This window comes from Esox lucius, chromosome 21 (assembly GCF_011004845.1).
Source record: "Esox lucius isolate fEsoLuc1 chromosome 21, fEsoLuc1.pri, whole genome shotgun sequence".
Taxonomy (NCBI): domain Eukaryota; kingdom Metazoa; phylum Chordata; class Actinopteri; order Esociformes; family Esocidae; genus Esox; species Esox lucius.
In genome coordinates this window covers 26,011,354-26,029,628 of record NC_047589.1, presented here as the reverse complement: position 1 = coordinate 26,029,628, position 18,275 = coordinate 26,011,354, and the positions used below count along the sequence as shown (strand labels likewise).

Sequence of the window (18,275 nt, the reverse complement as noted above, 5' to 3'; positions counted from 1 at the left end):
AGGACCGTGGGCCTTTGGACTGCGCCTCGGGACGGCCTGGCCCAAATGACTAGCGGCTGTCCCTGTCCAAAGTCCTCAAGGACGTGTTGCAGATCCAGGTGCTGCCCAATGATTCCTGCTGCCACTGCCCACACCCCACCTGTTCGTCCCTGTCCTGATCTACCTGGTTATGCAGCTCACTGGGATTCTGTTTAAGGACTCTGGACATAGCCCACGTGCATTTATTGACCTGCCTCTCAACTGAACATGCAAAAACATTGATGTGGCCCAAAAGGTAATGTACTCTTATAATCTTCACCAGGCACAGTCAGAAGAGGAATGGCCACCAGAGTCTGGTTCTCTCCAGGTTTCTTCCTTAGTTATGACCTTTTTCCTAGCCACTGTGCAACTCTGTTGTTACTTGTTCTTTTGGGTTTCAGTCTGGGTCAGTGTAAAAGTACTTTTTGACAACTATTGGTGTAAAAAGCCTTTATAAAATGGGTTGATTAATTCATTGATGCACACGATGAAAAGCCGCAACCTGTATCGTGCGGCCAGTTAGTTGACCGCCCCCTCGCCTTTCCTCTTTCCTTCCTTTCTTTCTCTCTATCTGTCTCTATTTTACGAGGCTCAGCAACTTATCAGTAAAATCTTCTTTTAGTACCCCCCCGGGTCCATGGTGATTGTGCTTCGGCACTGTTCATATAAAATGCAGCCAACAGACAGTCAAAATGACGTTTGAGAAGGATAATCTCTTCCCATAAACATTGATTCATACGGGCGGCATTCTGGCAATACAAATGTTTAACAATATACCAGAATACGTTATCTCTCACACACACACTCGCTCTCACACACAGACGCCCGCGCGCATAGACACATAAAATACACTCACCTCGCTTGCCGCCCGCCCCAATGCCATATTCTGCCATGGATCTGGCAACTGAGCCAGGGGCATCTTCGCGATACAACTGTCCGGGTCTACTCTGATCTATTCAAGTGCTCAGTTTATTAAAGAGCTAAGTCTTCACTCCCGACAGCACTGTGGGCTACCTATGTAGCAGCGTAAATCTCCGCTCGATAGTACGTCCGTTAGATACGTAGGTGAGGACAAGGAACAGAGTTGGTTGTTTCTAAAACAGGGGGCGCCCCTTCTTTCTCTAGCGGAATTAACATGAAAACCTCACGCGGCTACGTAACGCCTTTTATGGAAAAATGTCTAGTTCTCCACTTTCACCCTTGTTGTGTCAACTGTGCTTCGTTTCCACACAACCTCATCTCTATCTCTGTCCCTCTCCCTCCCTCCCTCTCTCTCTCTCTCACCTTCTCTCTCTCTCTCTCTCTCTCTCTCTCTCTCTCTCTCTCTCTCTCTCTCTCTTACTTCCGATTTGTCCCAATATGGCGCCGGGTGTCCGCTTACCTGCCTGTCAGACTGCCGAGTCACGTCTGCGTCATCATTGTGGGTGGGGCGACGGTATAACGGGACACCTCATCCAAGCCGTACGCGGTCAAGAATGTTATCTATCCTAGAGGTGCGCTCTACACCGGTCGGCTACTTGAGATAGCGGGTGAGAAGCAAAGGAAGGAATTACTATACAGTTAACGTGGTGTGCCCGGTTCCTTTTCCGTAGTCTTGAAGGACCCACAGTTTAGTAGCACGGAATGTTGTCTAACCTCTAATCAAAACCGAGCTACTCACGAGATTGTATTTAAATATGCTGCGGGTCAAGTGTTTAAAACGGCATAGATAAGCATACCATGGTTATATGACATAAAAAGTCCCACATACTTTCACATTTCAGCAAGAATGAATGAGCTGATGTTTTTTCGGTCATTATCATGGGATCCTTTGAAGTCGATCTTATAACCTTGACTTTGTAGCTATGTGTCTGGGTGTATGAACCGTTTCACGCCAGTTTTTGATGTATGAGTTCGTCAGCGGCAGAGACCGCTTTATTAAGAGCTATTTATAGTGTCTGCTGCTGTATTGGCTGCGGGAGGGATGATGAGAACCATGTACTGACACAGTCATTATCTATGTGACTGAAGAGGTGTGTGTGTGTGTGTGTTTCTAATTTAACTATATAACAGGAACAAAAATGTCCCCAAACTGTGGTTAAATCAGAGGTATTTTACTATATTGTCACATAATTTTTTTTAAAGCATTTTTTTTGGTGGGGCATATATGTTCAGGTTTAGGCAAAATATACAAATGGGATTAGGGTTAGACATTGCTGTTTAGGTTTAGGCATTAGGTCTATGTTAAGTTTAGGCATATGTTATTGAGGTTATGGTTAGGATTATGTTGAGGTTATGGTAAGCGTAAGGTTTTGTGAACATGGACATGGACTTGTTTTTAAGGGCACTCAACGTTATGTGACCTTATTTGGATTGAGACTAGACAAGTTGTGGTCACAGACAGTATTATTACAAGTTACTGCCCAACTCCACACACCAGAGACATTTATTCTGAACTGGGTGACGGAACATTCGTCTCATTCCTGTGTCTTCCCTCCTCTTCCGCAGCTATCCGACTGTCCTGAATAAACCTGGACGTGAACGGACCGGTGGTGGATGTATGGCTCTTTGGTGACATCTGCTGGCAGATGGTGTTATAGCTCCACGGACGTAGGACGGAATGGTTAGGTCAATGCCTGTGGTCTTTATCTAACCACTTGTTATCTGTCAACCCACAGAACCCAGCTGTATATTTAGCCTCAGAAACAAACATATGAAACATATGTCTTCTGGGCCAACTTTATTGCTTCCATCAAATCCTAAAGTATCCCATGAATTGCCCACAGAAGTTAATCTTCTATTAATGCTTGGAACGTTATCTGCTCGTCACCATGGAGGGATGGATTCCAAGGAAGAAGGAACAGTGATGTACAGTGGTGAGTTAATACGCATCTTGTGATAGTTATTTTTGTCCTGGTCCCCCGTGAAGAGGAAACCTGCATCATCGGCATGGCGAACACCAGCTGAGCTACACAGGACTGTGACAACGTGATGACTATCAGTCTGATTAAGACAAACACTGGCACCAGTTTAATTATTGTCATTGCAATCACACCTCCTTAGTTTATTTAGTCAAAGTCAAGAGATACAGTGCTGCATTGGCAGCTGGGTCATAGGAAGGTGTACAAAAGAAAAAAACCTTGTTATAGAAACCAGTTACATAAGTTGTTGGGTCTGACCCTTGTGAGGGACCCTCTAGGGTGAGGCAGCTATTTCTGTTAAATGTCCGTATTAACAGACCTCCAGCTAGTCAAGGTGCTGACGAGAAGTCGGCGAGTTGCATCAGATGAGTTAGTGCTTGGCTGGAACAAAGCCCGCCCGTAGACAGGCCCCTATGTATCAGAAGAACCACAGGAACATTTAAAACAACACTGTGTGGTCTATGCTGTCCACACTGTGACATAACATCACAGTGTCAGAGGTCACGGACAAGCTTGGAATGCTGCTACAGAATGAACTCTGACCTACGAGGTCACGCTCTCGTCTTGTGTTGTGCGCTTAGAGAAAACTAACAGGGGTATGAGAGACGGGGGCATGTGAAGAAGAGGGGGAGACTATCAACCAGCAGGACGTGAAGGTGAAGGACTGGAGTTCGGTCCAGGTGTTGGTGAGTTTGTGTGACTAGCTGACAGACTTCAGTTTGACCCAGGGGTTGGTCCCGCGGACCTCCATGGGTGGATCCCTGGCATAGATGTGGTTGCAGAGCTCGTCCAGCGACGGTTCCGGGTCAGAGATGGCATACTGGGCCGCGTCCTCAATTACCTTCCTGATCTCCAGATCGATTTCCTGATGGGAGGGAGGAGGAAGGAGAAAAGCAGACAGAGAAGGAGATTCATTATTTAAATGACAAATCACTTCTTTGTGTGTGTGTGTGTGTGTGTGTATGTGTGTGTGTGTACCTTGAGCTCCTCCACAGAAGACATGTTGTTAGACAGCATGCGTTCCTTCAGCATGCTTATGGGGTCATTCTTGGTCCGCACCTCCTGGATCTCCTCACGGGTACGATAGCTGCAAGAAGTCACATCACACACAGGAAGAGGTAAGAGTCAGACCTGGTTCAACAGGCCTGGCTGAGAGAGAGAGAGAGAGAGAGAGAGAGAGAGAGAGAGAGAGAGAAAACCCTGGACGAAAAGCTGCCCTGTTCCCAAATCAACACTACACTATACGGAGGTCTGACATCGGGAGTGAAACTACAAGCAGGCGGGCAGAAAAAGACTGAAGGAAGAGAGAGAGGGAAAGAGAGAGGGAGAGAGAGAGAGAGGGAAAGAGAGAGGGAGAGAGTGAGGGGGGGGGGGTGGACTGAGGTTAAGGAGTGAGCAGGCATCTAAAAAAGCTCCAGGGTTCAGGTGACAATCACAGGGTCAGGGGTCAGAGATCACAATCTCACCTAACCCCAGGGTCGCTCATGCTGTGTCCATGGTAACGGTATGTCTCCAGCTCCATGACAATAGGACCCTGCCAGAGAGGTTTCAGAACCAACACTCAACAACCGGGCCAAAGCCTCCACTACGCCGCTGTATAATAACCAGGGACCCCCTGATGCCAGGGTTTCTGAACGCCTTCCTACATCGACCCGGCAGCACGCCAGGGAGGTACTGCTCTATAACGGAGCCTCGTGTCCTCCGCCTGGGCGCCTCCATTCTGCCGGTACCACGGTGCGACGCTAGAAGGGGGTCATAACTTTCCTGTCTGCGCACTGAACCAGCACCCCCATTTAGCAGCTCTACAACCACTCCCAGCTCACCTTCCCGGCTCTGCAGTAGTCTGCGGCGAACCTGATGGCCTCCCTCACACACAGCACGTCCATGCCATCCACCTACAGCACAGGGACAGAGTGGTCACCGTAGCGACAGAGTGGTCACCGTAGCGACAGAGTGGTCACCGTAGCGACAGAGTGGTCACCGTAGCGACAGAGTGGTCACCGTAGCGACAGAGTGGTCACCGTAGAGACAGAGTGGTCACCGTAGAGACAGAGTGGTGTGTATGTGTGCGTGTGTGTGTGTGTGTGATTGTGGGCCTTACCTTTAATCCAGGTATATAGTCTCCTCGTTTGTAGTAGTCCGTGCTAGCAGAGGACCTCTCCACCGACGTCCCCATACCAAACTTGTTGTTCTCACAGATGAAAATACACGGAAGCTTCCACAGAGCCGCCATGTTGAAAGACTCAAAGATCTGGCCCTAGTTGGCCAAGAGGAGAGACGATGATCATGATAATGCTGATGAATAATCATTTAATTAAGCAATAAGGCATGAGAGGGTGTGGCCAATATATGGGCTGATCTTAGGCACGATGCATTGCGGAGTGCCCCGAAAATAGCTCTGCCGTGGTAAATTGTCCGGAAAAAAGGGGTGTGATTTCATATCCATGGTATGCAGTATCTCCCACAGCTATCAGCATTTGATGCACCCAGTTTATAATCATTATAATGAACATTAGATAGATGGACCTCACCTGATTGGCTGCTCCGTCTCCATACAGTGTCACACACACCTGGTTGTTGCCTTGGTACTGACAGGCTAGAGCCACACCTGCCCCCAGTGGAACCTGTGGAGACACACGCACACACAGAGAATGTGTTGAATTTGTGTTTGTGTGTGCGTGTTTGTGTGTGCGTGATCTGCTGAGAATGACCTGAGCCCCGACGATTCCGTTTCCTCCGTAGAAGTTTTTGGCGTACATGTGCATCGAACCACCTTTCCCCTTGGCCACGCCCCCTCTACGACCTGACAGGGGGGAGATGCAAATGAAGAGTGACATGGAGAGAGAGAGAGGAGAGACAAGAAAAAGATCCATTTCAGACAGAAGTTTCACAGTGCCAGGATCAGTTTATCTCCCTTAACTGGTAGGGAGAATGTTAGCTGACAACAATTGTTAGGCGAGTCTCACCTGTGAGTTCAGCCAGGATCTCTCTAACAGCCACACCTCGAGTGAAGGTGTAGCCGTGGGCGCGGTATGCTGTGATCAGGTGGTCTGTTGGGTTAATGCCGGCCTCGATGCCCATCGCACACGCCTCCTGCAATACACAACCAGCCAGAGGTAGAACAGCCCTGTGCACATTCTCCTGTCCCTGTGAGGGTTTAAATGCTAAACTAATTTGTGTTTGTGTTTGTGTGTGTGTGTCTGTGTCTGCCGTGACCTGACCTGTCCGTCGTAGAGGTGACAGAAGCCTCTGATGATTTTCTGCTTGTAGAGCTGGTCAGCCTTCAGCTCCATGCGCCTCACCGTCTGCATGGTCCGGTAGTACTGGAGGCCCTGTTCTCTGGTCAGCAATGCCTCGTCAGAGGGACCCTCCTCTAAACGGTGCAGGTCACACTTCTATTGGACAGCATAAGGGAACAGGCGGGAGACAGGCAGCTCAACCAACCAAACAGATAACAGCTAAAGGAAGACGGTTCTAATTTCATATCCAGGGCTTGTTCAGCATTGATAGAAGGGTGTTGTGTGGAGACATAATATTAATGACATGTCCACAAGAGTGTATGTCTCACCTTGATGGGAAAGCTGGCTTGGGGGGTGAAGTCGGCAAAGGACCGCGCGGACACCACCATCCTGGTCCCCTGCAGGGGGGGGGAGAAGGCCACATGAGAGAGAAATACACACATAATAACAAGCGCAATAGCCCCAACCCCCAGAGCTAAGCCCTACCCCAGGCCACAGGGATAAAAGAGGACTAGGGGGGTTCTGCACGTAGCTGTTTTGGGGGGTTCAGCTTCCTCTGTCCGGGTGTGACTGGCTACAACCACGTCTGGGGGCTCTGGTACTAACTGGTGGTAGTGGTGGTTGCCGAGGAGTTGCTGGGGCAGGCGGTGCGGTTAAATCGACGTATTTGGACAGGCCAATCAGCAGCTAGGGCACAAAGGAGACACCCGGTCAGACCAGAGCACACCCCGAGGAGTCTTGCTGCTACATCCGCCATGTTAGGAGTGAACCGAGGGTCAGGACGAGGCTAACCAATCAGAGGTCGGAACTATCACGTCGACTGTCACGACCTTCCACGGGACACCGGGAGAGTCAAAGCAGTGCCTACATCAGTACACACAGGCTGGCTACACTGGGCTGTGGTCTACATGAGCCGTGTTCTGGTCCTGTTCTGACAGGCTACATCAGCCTCTTACCTCCGACACTGCTTGGGCTCCCTACAACAAAGCGAGAGGAGGACAGGTTGGAGGAGAGTTAAAACGAGTGGAATGACGGGGGGAGGGGGGGGGTTCAAAGAGAGAGGATGAAGCTGAGCGGGTGTGCTAAAGCACATAGAATTAGAGAGCAACGTTTATAGATCTGAAGCAGACAGCCAAGGGATTAGAAAACACACAAAGTACCAGTCAAAGGTTGGGACACGTCTAGTCTATCCAGGTTGTTTCTTTAGTTTTACAATTTTCCACACTGTGCAATAACAGCGTAGACATTAAAACTATCAAATAACACATTAGGAATCATGTAGTAACCAAAAAAATAAATTATAATAAAAATTAAACACTAGGATTTCGGCTAGTCTATCTGTTGTGGCTACTACCATGCTCTCATTAGGATGCCAGTTCCTCATCGCTCGGTACTTTAGAGTGGGAAACAACTGTAAGATAGAAAACTGGATCGGACTTGTTGGTGCAGCACAACCAAAAGATGTTCAATCAGACGGAGAGCTGGGGAATTTGGAGGCCAGGGCATCACCTTGAACTCTTCATCGTGTTCCTCAAACCATTCCCGAACAAGGTGTGCAGTGTGGCAGAGCGCATTATCCTGCTGAAAGAGGCTAATGTCATCAGGGAATACCGTTGCCATGAAGGGGTGTACTCGGTCTGCGATGTTTGTGCAGGTGGCACGTGTCAAATTGACATCCAGGTGAATCACTAGGGGCTTCGCAGCAGAACACTGCCCAGAGCATCACACTCCCTCCACCGATTTGTCATCTCCCCACAGGGCATCCTGTTGCCATCACTTTTCCAGGTAAACAGCACACACGTACATGGCCATCCTCATGATGTAAAAGAAAACAGGACTCATCCGACAAGGTGACCGTCTTCCTCTGCTCCCAGGTCCAGTTCCAATGCTCACATGGCCATTGTAGGCTCTTTTGATGACGGACATGGGTCATCATGGGCACCCTGACCAGTCTGCGCCTACGCAGCCCCATATGCAGCAAGGTTTGACGCACTGTGTGTTGTGACACATTCCGGACGAGACTTGTGCCACAGTAGACCTTCTGTCGGTTCGTACCAGACAGAATAGCCTTTGTTGCGCTCGCGATTCAATGAGCCTTGGGTCACCAAAACCCGTTTGTCCCTCCTCGGACCACTGTCGGAAGATGCTCACCACTGCTGACTGGGAGCACCCAACAAACCTGGTCGTTTCTGACCCTGTCGTCTGGCTATAACGATTTGGCACTTGTCAAATTCGCTCAGGTCTTTCATGCCAATTTTGTATCCAACACATTGACTACGAGAACTGATTGTTTGCTTACCATCAAATCTACGAGATTGACAACAATTAGTTTGTGTGATATTTGGTTTAGACTGTTATTCGCTCAACATCTACAAGGTCAGCACTGCTGGCTGGGACTGCCAAATACGTTAGCTTGCTAGTTTGCTTATGTAACTCAAACACGCGATTTCGCCTAGTTAGCAGTTTCAGAACCATGGACAGAGACGCGATGGTTGCCAGTACGTACCACATTCTTGCTGGCGTTGCCCAGTCGGAAAACGTTTGATATGAGAGTCAACATATTTTGCATGCTACTGGAAGATCCAATCCACTACTAGCAGAGAGTAGCCCCGACGTAGCTAACGGATTAACGTAGAAAGCACAGATCAGCTGACACTAAGGTGGGGGTTGGGTGGCCAACTGCTAGTATCCCGGGATTCGCTAAACGAGAAGCCAATTACATGATTCATTATAATACGTATTTTAGAATACAGTGGCAAGTCTGCATAAACGTTCGACAATATATTTTTTTAGTTATTTCTGTCGCCAAATGAATAAGGACATGACGTCCATGACGCTTTTAGCAGTTTATTCGTTACAGCTCAACTACTGCCAGTCTTAGTCACTAACCGAGACAACGTTAATGAAAGTAGTGACTACCCATCTCTCTCCATGCCCCTTTTATTCGAGGTCATTCAAGAATTCTATACATGGAAAATGATGTCTTGCAGTCTGTCCTGATGAAGTGACAGCATCTAATGAGTGGAAGAGTACAGAGATATCGAAGATGAAGTGGTAGCCTCATCTACAGCCAGTTCATACTCCTGACCTTGTATGAACTCTGACCCCTGACCTCCCTCCCATGAACCAGCTACACAAAAGCAACTGATTTAGGTACTGACTGATCAATGTCAACAGGATCAACACTCCCGGGATTCGGAGAGGATGGTACAACATCCTCTCTCTGATGTTTTACCAGTATCGATGTATCTGTGCGATTCTGATTCACAATTTGGAACGGGCCCTAGACAACTCCTTTAAGCAAATAAAATGATTTTCTCTGACGGGGTTCTCCGTTAAAGTCCGTATGGGCACCTAGTGTACGAACGCTTCCTAAAAATGCTGATGTCTGAACGCCGAGAAAGACACACACAACTTCAATCACAATGGATGATTAACGTGTTCATTTATTACATCATTTTGATCAAACCCAGAAGACACCTTCACTCCTGCACTATGTCAAACATCTCCATTCACTGACTTACAGATAGAGTATACACACCAAGGGCTATATAAAATATAATATATGTAAAATTAAAAGACTCATGAGTAGCTAGGGTAAACATGTGCATACTGGAGTTTTAAGGACATTTGGCATTAATTAAGTTATAATTTGAACAATGACTTGATTTATCTAAATATAACCACAATAAATAACCTGTTGTTATTCGTAATTCGTAGACCCATTGTGGTGTCGATCCTCTCGAACGAGACCATTAGGTCGAGGCTCAAACAAAGTATGAGACAATGGGCTTTAGGTAGATGTAGTTCCATTACTCCGAAATGTTACCTAGTTCACCATAAATTACAGGAATTCTTGTAATTAACAACAATGACCATAATTCATTACGCCTGGTTACACCCAGACCGATACAGTCGGACAGACTCCCCTAAAACCGCATGCCCGTTATCCCACGAATAACAATTTGCTTCAAATTCAGCTCTTCAATATTTTGTGACACCCATGGTCTGAGATTTGCGTCGACATACACTTTCCCATCAAATTCAAAATTGATAAATGACAACCTTTTGCGATATAAAACCGGAGAATACAACTGAATATTATAATTTTTTTTATAAATGAGGCCTCAAAAAATGACACATCCATCAGAACAAACATGTAACAAACAAACATCATGCAATAACTGTCGGATGTGCTTAATGAGAAACAAATGAATAGACATGTCGTTCACTCAAACGGACACAACACATACACACACAGAGAGCGTAGTGCGGTTGGGAGTGGTAGCTGGACACTAAGGCTGTGGCAGGCAGTTATGTTTTTCGACATCCATCACGTCTCACTGAGACTTCAGTGTCTGGTTGAAGTGCCTCTTCCCATCCAGATACAACATGGACTCTGTGGAGACGGAAACACACGGGACCAATGGGAAATGGTGTTGAATCAATGGACTTGCGTTACGTTTGCGTCTTTGTGTCACCAATGTTCCAGTAACAGTCCTACATCTACACCATTTAGAAGACTCAATTACAGTAGTAGACTGATTTACAGTAGTAAGTACATACATTTTCATACTTTTCCACACTGACACCCCATGGAAATCAAACCCACAACTCTGGCGGTGCAAGACCCATGTACTACCAATCCGCACTAGACACACACAGCTCTGTGGTAACCATTTTGGGGTTAGAGGTTAAAGGTCCGGGGTCATACCTCCACAGCTATGTGATAACCACATTATGGGGTTAGAAGTTAAAGGTCAGGGGTCGTACCTCCATAGCTCTGTGGCATAATGTTGGGAACATCTTTGTCTGTGACGAAAGTGAAGTGGAAGACATTAGTGGTGTTGTGCTGCCGGGTCAGAGGGTCCAGGACCTCTGTATGAACTCTGACCTGGATGTATTTCCCGTCAGTGTAACACACCTGGAGACAGAAAGCAGGAAGTATCAGCACTTAAACACACACACAAACTCTTGTTTTACTATGCTTGTGAGGACATAAATGTCAGTTTCAGTTCCTACTTTCCCTAACACACAGACACACACAGACACACACAGACACACACAGACACACACAGACACACACAGACACACACAGACACACACAGACACACACAGACACACACAGACACACACAGACACACCTGAGAGGAGAGCAAAAGTAGAGAACCAATCTCTACAGGCTTCTGGAAGAGGATATCGTCCACAGCAACCAGGCTAGGTCGACACCCCCTGAAAGAAATGAAGAAAGAAACAAAGAGAGAGAACAGAGCTTTGTTTTACCTTTTGACAAAGTGCTGTTCAGAAAATGGAACTGTTAGAATGTGTTTCTGTGTTGAGGCTGTGTGATTCAGGTGGACCGAACTAAAACACACACAGAACACATGTCAAAACATTGACTGGAACCTAATGAGACATTTGAGCCAACGTCCTTGCTTACTGTCACGGGCGTCCTGAATATTACCTGGAACATCAACATAAGCTAAACATTCCTCTGTTTTCTGAGGAACAATTTAATTGAAACAAAATGTTGATGAGTTCTCCCCCCCCCCCTTATTGTACGTTAGGTTTTAATTCCCATTTCCAGTCACAACCTGGAAGCAGTTAACAGCTTTTCCAAGATTATTCACATTTCCAGCTCAGGAATTTAATCCGGCAACCTTCAGGTTACTGGTCCGAGGCTCTGCCCTGCCCCCTGCTGGCCCCGTTTGGGCTTGCTTCCCACACTTGTGAGATCCAACACGAATCCGCCCAACACCGCTATTGACAAGGCTTTTTTGATTGTCTGGGAACACACTTACCCGTACGAACACGCATTGGCCCAGCCCAGCTCGTACGCCTTCCTCATCAAAAACCCTCCGAAGATCCTATTGAAGATATTCCTCTCCTGAAAACACACACTGTCAGGTCACCGTCGGGTCCCCGCCGAGCGTAGACATTTGTCAGGCTTGTAAATCTGCCCCCCTCCCCCTCACCAACCTGCGGGTGGCAGATCTCCAGTCCTTTGACTTTGGCGTCCTCCATCCACACAGAGTTAGGAGGCAGAACTCTGCTACGGAAGCTCACTGTTCTGCAAGGGAACACACACGCTCAGACGCTCTCTACATACACAACATTCTGATATTTAACAGCACGCTGAGGACATCATTCTACTGGGTAACACTTGTGTTTAGACACTGAAGCTGAAAAATGACCCATCATGTTTTGTCAGGCAGAGTTTCTTAGTTGCGCATCACGTTTTTTTTTTAGTGGATACAGGAAATGCTGTCTAAGACTGACACTTTAACATCTTATAGCCCTGGGAACACCAAAGTGATGAACATTTCATCTGAAAGGATACCCATAATAGACTGTTTATGGTCATGTTTGGTGTGTGTGTGAGCGTGTGTGTGTGTGTGTCTTACTTGGTGTCCAGGGTGTTGAGGAAAAGACTATGGATGATCTTCCTCTCCTCATCTGTAGGTGCCACCTTCAGTAAAGACGCCGTACTCAGCTCCACACGACGGGTCTTATTGACTGGAGGGAAAGGATCCGCGCAAACACAACAATAGAAACACACAGCATCGTTTGAACCCTGAAGGCTGAAAGCCATGGTATATAAGAATTTACACCAACTGGTTTATAACAGAAATTTTGCACATACATACCAAGGCTAAAAGCTGTGTTCAGGCACTCCACATTGTGTTGTGCCTTAGAACATTTATTGGCCGTGGTATACCGGCCATATGACACACCCCTCATACTTTACTGATTAAATATACACACATCTATGTGGTTTATATTACCTTCGCCTTGTTGAAACAACTTCTCCTCCTCGGGGCCCTCTGGCTTCAGAGGGTTAACAAACGCAGCCCTGACAGGGACAGAGACACAGACAGTAAGCAACATATTCTTATTGATAACCACTGATAGAAGGATAGTGATTAATAGGGAGTTGTGTACCTTTTGTTCTCAGGGTCTCTGGCCACCATAACAAATGTAGCGTCCAGAACTTGGGTGTAGGCCCCTTCGTGGTACTGTACAAAATCACACAAACATCACCATGGTGGACATGGTAGCGAAATACTTCCGTCTCGGCTCATGAAACAACCCAGTCGGTTAAATGAAGTGGCTATGTTGTGAGGGAATTCAATTACAAATACAAAAACAAATAAACAGGACGTCACATCACACAAAATTTGATGTACAGTACATGTGGGTAATGTACAGTATGCGTGTCTGGGTGTGTACCTGAAACATGTGCATCTTGGCTTCAATGGAGGATTTTCCCACCCAGGTCACATGACCAGTGAACTTGATGTCACAGTCGGGGTGGATGATTTGCTTCCTCATATCTGTTACAAACATACAGAAAAGACGTCCCCCAGCAAGTTACAAAATACGACCACCAGAAAAGCTGTCCCAGAACTTGAGATACATTGCGCTTGTTCTCTCTAGTATATACTGCATCTATTTTATCCGTTCTGTTCGGCAGTCATACCTATCTTGTCCACCAGGGCGGTGACAATGGACAGAGGTGACCTCGGAAGAGCCTTGTCGTGGGTGTGAGAGTAACAAATCAACACTGAGGGGAGAGGAGAGATTTAATAGCACCAGTGCTACTATCCCTAAAAGATGAGTCCCCCTGAAATCCTTATCAAGTCCACAGTTTTTGGGGACATACCCACTACCCAGGGTGCACTGGGTTGAGGTTATTACGTCATACCTGCTAAGCTGTCCAGGTCCTCCAGGATACGGCCAAACCTGGAACATGGGACGACAGACTGAGAGGGTGGAGCGTGTATGGTTGTGTATGTAAAGTGTGTGTGTGTATGTACAGTGTGTGTGTGTGTATACATGTACAGTACACAAATGATATGCAAGTCAAAAGACTGCTATAAAGATCAGATCAGAGAAACTGTAACCGAAGGCTGGTTGCTCAAAAAGATTTGGACAAAACCAATAATCTACATTATCTAGCGGCTATAACAACGTTATTAACGTTTCCACGACTCTGTGTTACCTGACACCCTTGTGGTAGTTGAGGTATTTCTCTCTAAGTTTAGGGTCTGTGCCCAGGGGAAGATGAGCCTCTATGTAGCTGTCCTTCATCCTGCGGACAGGAAGCTCTTCCTGAGAAGCAGCCAGCTGACTGGACAATGACAAACGGTCAGCTAACGCCTGCTGGTGGTCTCTACAGGGTGGAAAGGTGGACAGAGGAGAGAGAGATTCATCAGGAAGGCACTTGGGGCATAACCATTTCATACATCTATGAATATTTCCACACCAGTGGGTATAATGCTTGTGTACGGATATCTCATTACAAAGTAGCTGTGACGGTACCTCCAGTTGGTGGACGCTCCCACAATCTGCCTCAGTCTGTTACGCACTGAAAACAACCACAGAGGTCATCAACTCGGTATGAGTCTCAACACTGAGTCTGTCTCAGTACAAAATATACAGAGTGTCTCAGACAGAATGACAAGAGTCAGCTAGCTAGAGAGAGAGAAGTGATGTCTAAATGGGATACACTGTGTTGGTTCTACGGGTGGTCAGACTACCATAAGAAGCAGCACCCTGACCAGGCAACACGGTGACATTTCCGTAGATGTGATATCTCAGCAATGAAATGATAAAGAAGCAATGTGGAAAGAAGACACTTAAGAGGGGAGAAGCATAAGGTGCCAGCTCAAGAAATCCTGAGAGTCCAGCTTGTTACAGTAAGGAAGTCTAATGTTAGAGGTCTTTTCAATAAAAATAAAAAAGTGCACAGCACCAACATAATGTACCAGCTGCAGGCTAGGGTTTCATCCCCATTTAGATCTGCAGGAAATGGAAGAGGGGAAAAAAGGCTGTAATACAAGGCCAGCCCACCAGAGGGTGCTTGAGAGACAGAAAGAGAAATTATGATGTTCAAATTTGAATGTTGAGGTGGTGGAAGTAGAAGTAATGTGATGGTAGCTTGGGTTGGCGCAACATGGTGGTCATAAAGGATAGAGTATTAATATTATATTATGTAAATGTATACTGCCTACATTCAAACTTTGGCAATTCTCACACAATGTTTCCTTAAACACGTCTGAATTTCAAGAAGGTGCATAAGAGAGTGAGTTTGTGTTCAAGAACGTTCTGTTCAATAGACAGTAAGCTAGGCCACATGCAAGCAGGATTACTTTAATTAAGACTGAATTAAGGAAGTGATTTATACTGTTAGAATTCAGGTTTGTTTACCCACACACCATTGGACACAAGCAAGTGAGCATTTCCTGTGAAGAAAAAAACAAAAACATGTAAAGGGTCAGAGGTCAGAAAGGGAGACAAGGCCTGCAATCCAATTACATACGTTTCACCCTGTAAACCCTCGCCACCTTCCCCTGGGGGAATCCCAGTCAACACCAGACGCGGTTTGAATTCCGTCTTTAGTGCCGGCGGCTTCACAAAACCTGCCCCCTCTGCCCTTGATTAAGCCTGAGGAGACGAGTGAACTTTGTTCACAGGACGGACTGATGTTGCCCACTATTCAATGCAAACTGTAGTCCTGCGTGTTACACTGGGGCCTGTGTAAACAACAGAAAAATGTATCAGAGGACTCGCTTTGGCGCAAGCCTGGACCCCTGAACATCACCCCCCTGCTCGTGAAAATGTCAAATGTGATATTAGGGCTCAGGATGTAGGACAAAGGCCTATATGATTCACATTTGGACTGCAGTCTAGATGGAGTCTCAATGTCTTCTCTAGTCACTCCTTCACACCAACACAACAAAAAGCAGAATAGATTAGCTTTCTGTGAGTGAGTCCATGAATTAATGCGTGGCCATACCCTCAGACATGTCTGGAGCTTTTCCCTGAAGAGAAACCGGTCCCCGGGAGAACGCCCTGGTTGACATGGACGCCACTGACCTTAGCAACAGGAACCTGTGGGACGGAAGGAACCCTGACAGGTTAACAAGGCCACCGTTTTTAAACTCAGAGATCCAATTACGACAGCGCCAGCCAGCCCGTAAACCTAATAAAAGATATAAGGAGTCCGAAAATGCATTCACGTTTCCGGAATGTTGCCATCTGGTGCGTCTAGATACATGCTACAGCTGCCATGGGGAATGTCTGACAACCTTCACAGGGGACGCTTCTGAGTAACTAAACATTTTTGGCCACTTTGCTTCATCTGCAGTGAAAGTAACAACTATCAGTTTCACTTCTCCTACACTATAACAGTTACAATCAGTTATAATCAGTATAGAACAAAGTAGATATGGTCATGTTCCCCTGCTAAGAGAGCGCATGCATCACCTAATGGTTGAGTGCTATTTAATCAAAGTGCAGTCTGGGATGTGTTGATTCCAATAACTTGAAAACCCTTGCATAGGGACCCCCAGCCGTCTCGTAACTTTGTTGTAACCCTGAACTAGCTCACCTGAGTCAAGCAGCCAAGGGCTGTATAATAATTTGATTCAGGTGTGCAAGCTCTGGGATACATGGAAATGCTGGGTGTGCCCAGGAGAGGTTTGAGAACCACGACATTTAGGTAGCAGTAGTAGTTGACTGCCTTGCGGGGCAGGGCATTATTGCAAATCTGAATCGACCAGCACTGTAGACAGTTCGCCTGAAAGGTCTGATTTGACAATGCTCATTACGCTTAATTCGCTCCCACCATGTCAGTGTATCTGAATGTCGGTAACGAATCATTACGTTAGGACAGTAAAAAAAAGCAAGCATGGAAGCTCGTAAGTTCAAGACAGGCGCTAACAGTCCTGTCAAATCCTGTTGAAGTCCTTCACCTAAAAGAAAAAACAAAACCCCAAAAAAGATTTGCCTGACATTGATTCTGAGACTCATTAAGGTAACGGCTGTAAAAGCACTACTTCAATACATAGATCTGGCCTAGCTAGCTATTGTACACCAGTAGTACAGTAGCTAACTGGTTAGCGTATGCCGTGCGTCCTGGTTTAGCTAATTAGCTAGTCTACTTCTCCACCTCCATACCTCGGCGACATCATTTCCGTGGGTAACGTTGTCTTGCTACTTGAAGATCTGTAAATTCTGAAGTTAACTATTAAAATATAATGTAAACGTGGGGACAGACTACTAAAACAGATCAGAAATCAAAGATTCCTGTCTATGCTTCACCCACAAAGTCAGAAGGGCCGCCTACTTAGAAGACCCGCCTACTCGACAGTTCCGACCAATGGTATTGCGGGTCGGGGAATGCCGGGTCATCTAATCTAACAAAATTGATAAAGCCGTTATGATTTATTAAGTCAACAGCGTAGTTACCCAATTCCAATGTTTAATATATTGGATTGATTTACATAACATAAAGAAGGGGCGGTGAACACATGGCATATCAGATCTTGGTTGGTGGGTATTTTGGTAGGCAGTCTTCTAACTCTGGCTGTTGCATCTAGTGACTACTGCAAGCCAGTGTTGCAAGATGGGGAGGAAAAATAGCATTCGGGCATTGTTTTTGTGGAGACCGCGGGTGATTTAGGGTTTTACAGGCAATGAAATCTGGCAACCCTGCTACAAACTTCTGCACCAAATATTTGTATGACTCCCGATGTGACCGGATGTAACAGCACTGCAAATGATGGGCTTTTTGTGGACCTACGCCCTAACTATACCGTAATGTTAAACATAAATGTGCCATTATTTTTGGAACATAATATACAGAGTAAAATGGCTCTCAAACACACTTAAATTCTTAGACATAAGTATCTAAGTACAAAAGCAATCGGAAATGTTATTGGACAACAACTTTGGGGGAAATTTTTCGGGGACATTTTGGCTTAAACTTCTGCACCCAGTGGCTGTAAATCCCTCAAAGCGTTTTAAAGAGTTACCGGCATGTGTGCTACTACTAGAAAAGGTGAGTCAGTGAGTCATGCGCCGTATTGTCCAAGACACTTCACGACTTGTAAATTATTGTTACTGTTGATACAGGCCCATAATGTCAAGACGCATTATTCATCCAATTTTTTGATGTAAAAATGTGCTGTTTATGGTGCCCCCGTGTGGCCAATAGGAATGTTCTTGCATATTGGCAGTGTTTGCAACAGGTGTACTGCACAACATTGATACACTTGAATCATTGGTGTTGAGCAAAATGTGTCTATAGATATGGAATATAAAATGTACTGCA

General features: G+C 46.2%; 3 protein-coding genes across 8 annotated transcripts in view; all 3 read right to left on the bottom strand.

The window, feature by feature from the left end:
* The window catches only part of rps6ka3b (ribosomal protein S6 kinase, polypeptide 3b), a 30,089-nt gene extending 28,818 nt beyond the window's left edge, over positions 1 to 1,271 (bottom strand). Inside the window, exon 1 of the mRNA XM_010890079.4 lies at positions 875 to 1,271. Within this exon, the coding sequence (XP_010888381.2) occupies positions 875 to 937 (63 nt within the window). The 5' untranslated portion in view covers positions 938 to 1,271. The remainder of the gene's footprint in view (positions 1 to 874) is intronic.
* A 1,751-nt stretch (positions 1,272 to 3,022) lies between these two features.
* Positions 3,023 to 8,833, bottom strand: pdha1b (pyruvate dehydrogenase E1 subunit alpha 1b). Of its 4 annotated transcripts, XM_034289203.1 has the most exons (13): positions 8,664 to 8,833; positions 7,114 to 7,134; positions 6,764 to 6,844; positions 6,487 to 6,555; positions 6,140 to 6,313; positions 5,885 to 6,011; positions 5,630 to 5,721; positions 5,450 to 5,542; positions 5,020 to 5,175; positions 4,742 to 4,813; positions 4,385 to 4,452; positions 3,897 to 4,005; positions 3,023 to 3,783 (listed from the first exon to the last, which is right to left on the bottom strand). In XM_034289203.1, exons 1-13 carry the CDS (start codon positions 8,724 to 8,726, stop codon positions 3,619 to 3,621), a joined length of 1,290 nt encoding a protein of 429 aa, XP_034145094.1. In that variant the 5' UTR covers positions 8,727 to 8,833; the 3' UTR covers positions 3,023 to 3,618. The 4 variants fall into 4 exon arrangements, with proteins under 4 accessions (XP_034145094.1, XP_034145095.1, XP_034145096.1 ...); XM_034289204.1 differs by lacking the exon at positions 7,114 to 7,134 and having other exon boundaries at positions 8,664 to 8,832; XM_034289205.1 differs by lacking the exon at positions 6,764 to 6,844 and having other exon boundaries at positions 8,664 to 8,830.
* A 752-nt stretch (positions 8,834 to 9,585) lies between these two features.
* acot9.1 (acyl-CoA thioesterase 9, tandem duplicate 1) lies at positions 9,586 to 17,303 on the bottom strand. Of its 3 annotated transcripts, XM_010890073.5 has the most exons (16): positions 17,120 to 17,303; positions 15,957 to 16,051; positions 15,376 to 15,402; positions 14,480 to 14,525; positions 14,160 to 14,330; positions 13,863 to 13,900; positions 13,638 to 13,721; positions 13,388 to 13,491; positions 13,100 to 13,173; positions 12,943 to 13,010; positions 12,562 to 12,673; positions 12,137 to 12,227; positions 11,959 to 12,044; positions 11,302 to 11,389; positions 10,931 to 11,081; positions 9,586 to 10,556 (listed from the first exon to the last, which is right to left on the bottom strand). In XM_010890073.5, exons 1-16 carry the CDS (start codon positions 17,131 to 17,133, stop codon positions 10,498 to 10,500), a joined length of 1,308 nt encoding a protein of 435 aa, XP_010888375.1. In that variant the 5' UTR covers positions 17,134 to 17,303; the 3' UTR covers positions 9,586 to 10,497. The 3 variants fall into 3 exon arrangements, with proteins under 3 accessions (XP_010888375.1, XP_010888376.1, XP_034145303.1); XM_010890074.5 differs by lacking the exon at positions 15,376 to 15,402 and having other exon boundaries at positions 17,120 to 17,302; XM_034289412.1 differs by lacking the exons at positions 15,376 to 15,402; positions 17,120 to 17,303 and adding an exon at positions 15,480 to 15,693.
* Positions 17,304 to 18,275: the final 972 nt, after the last annotated feature.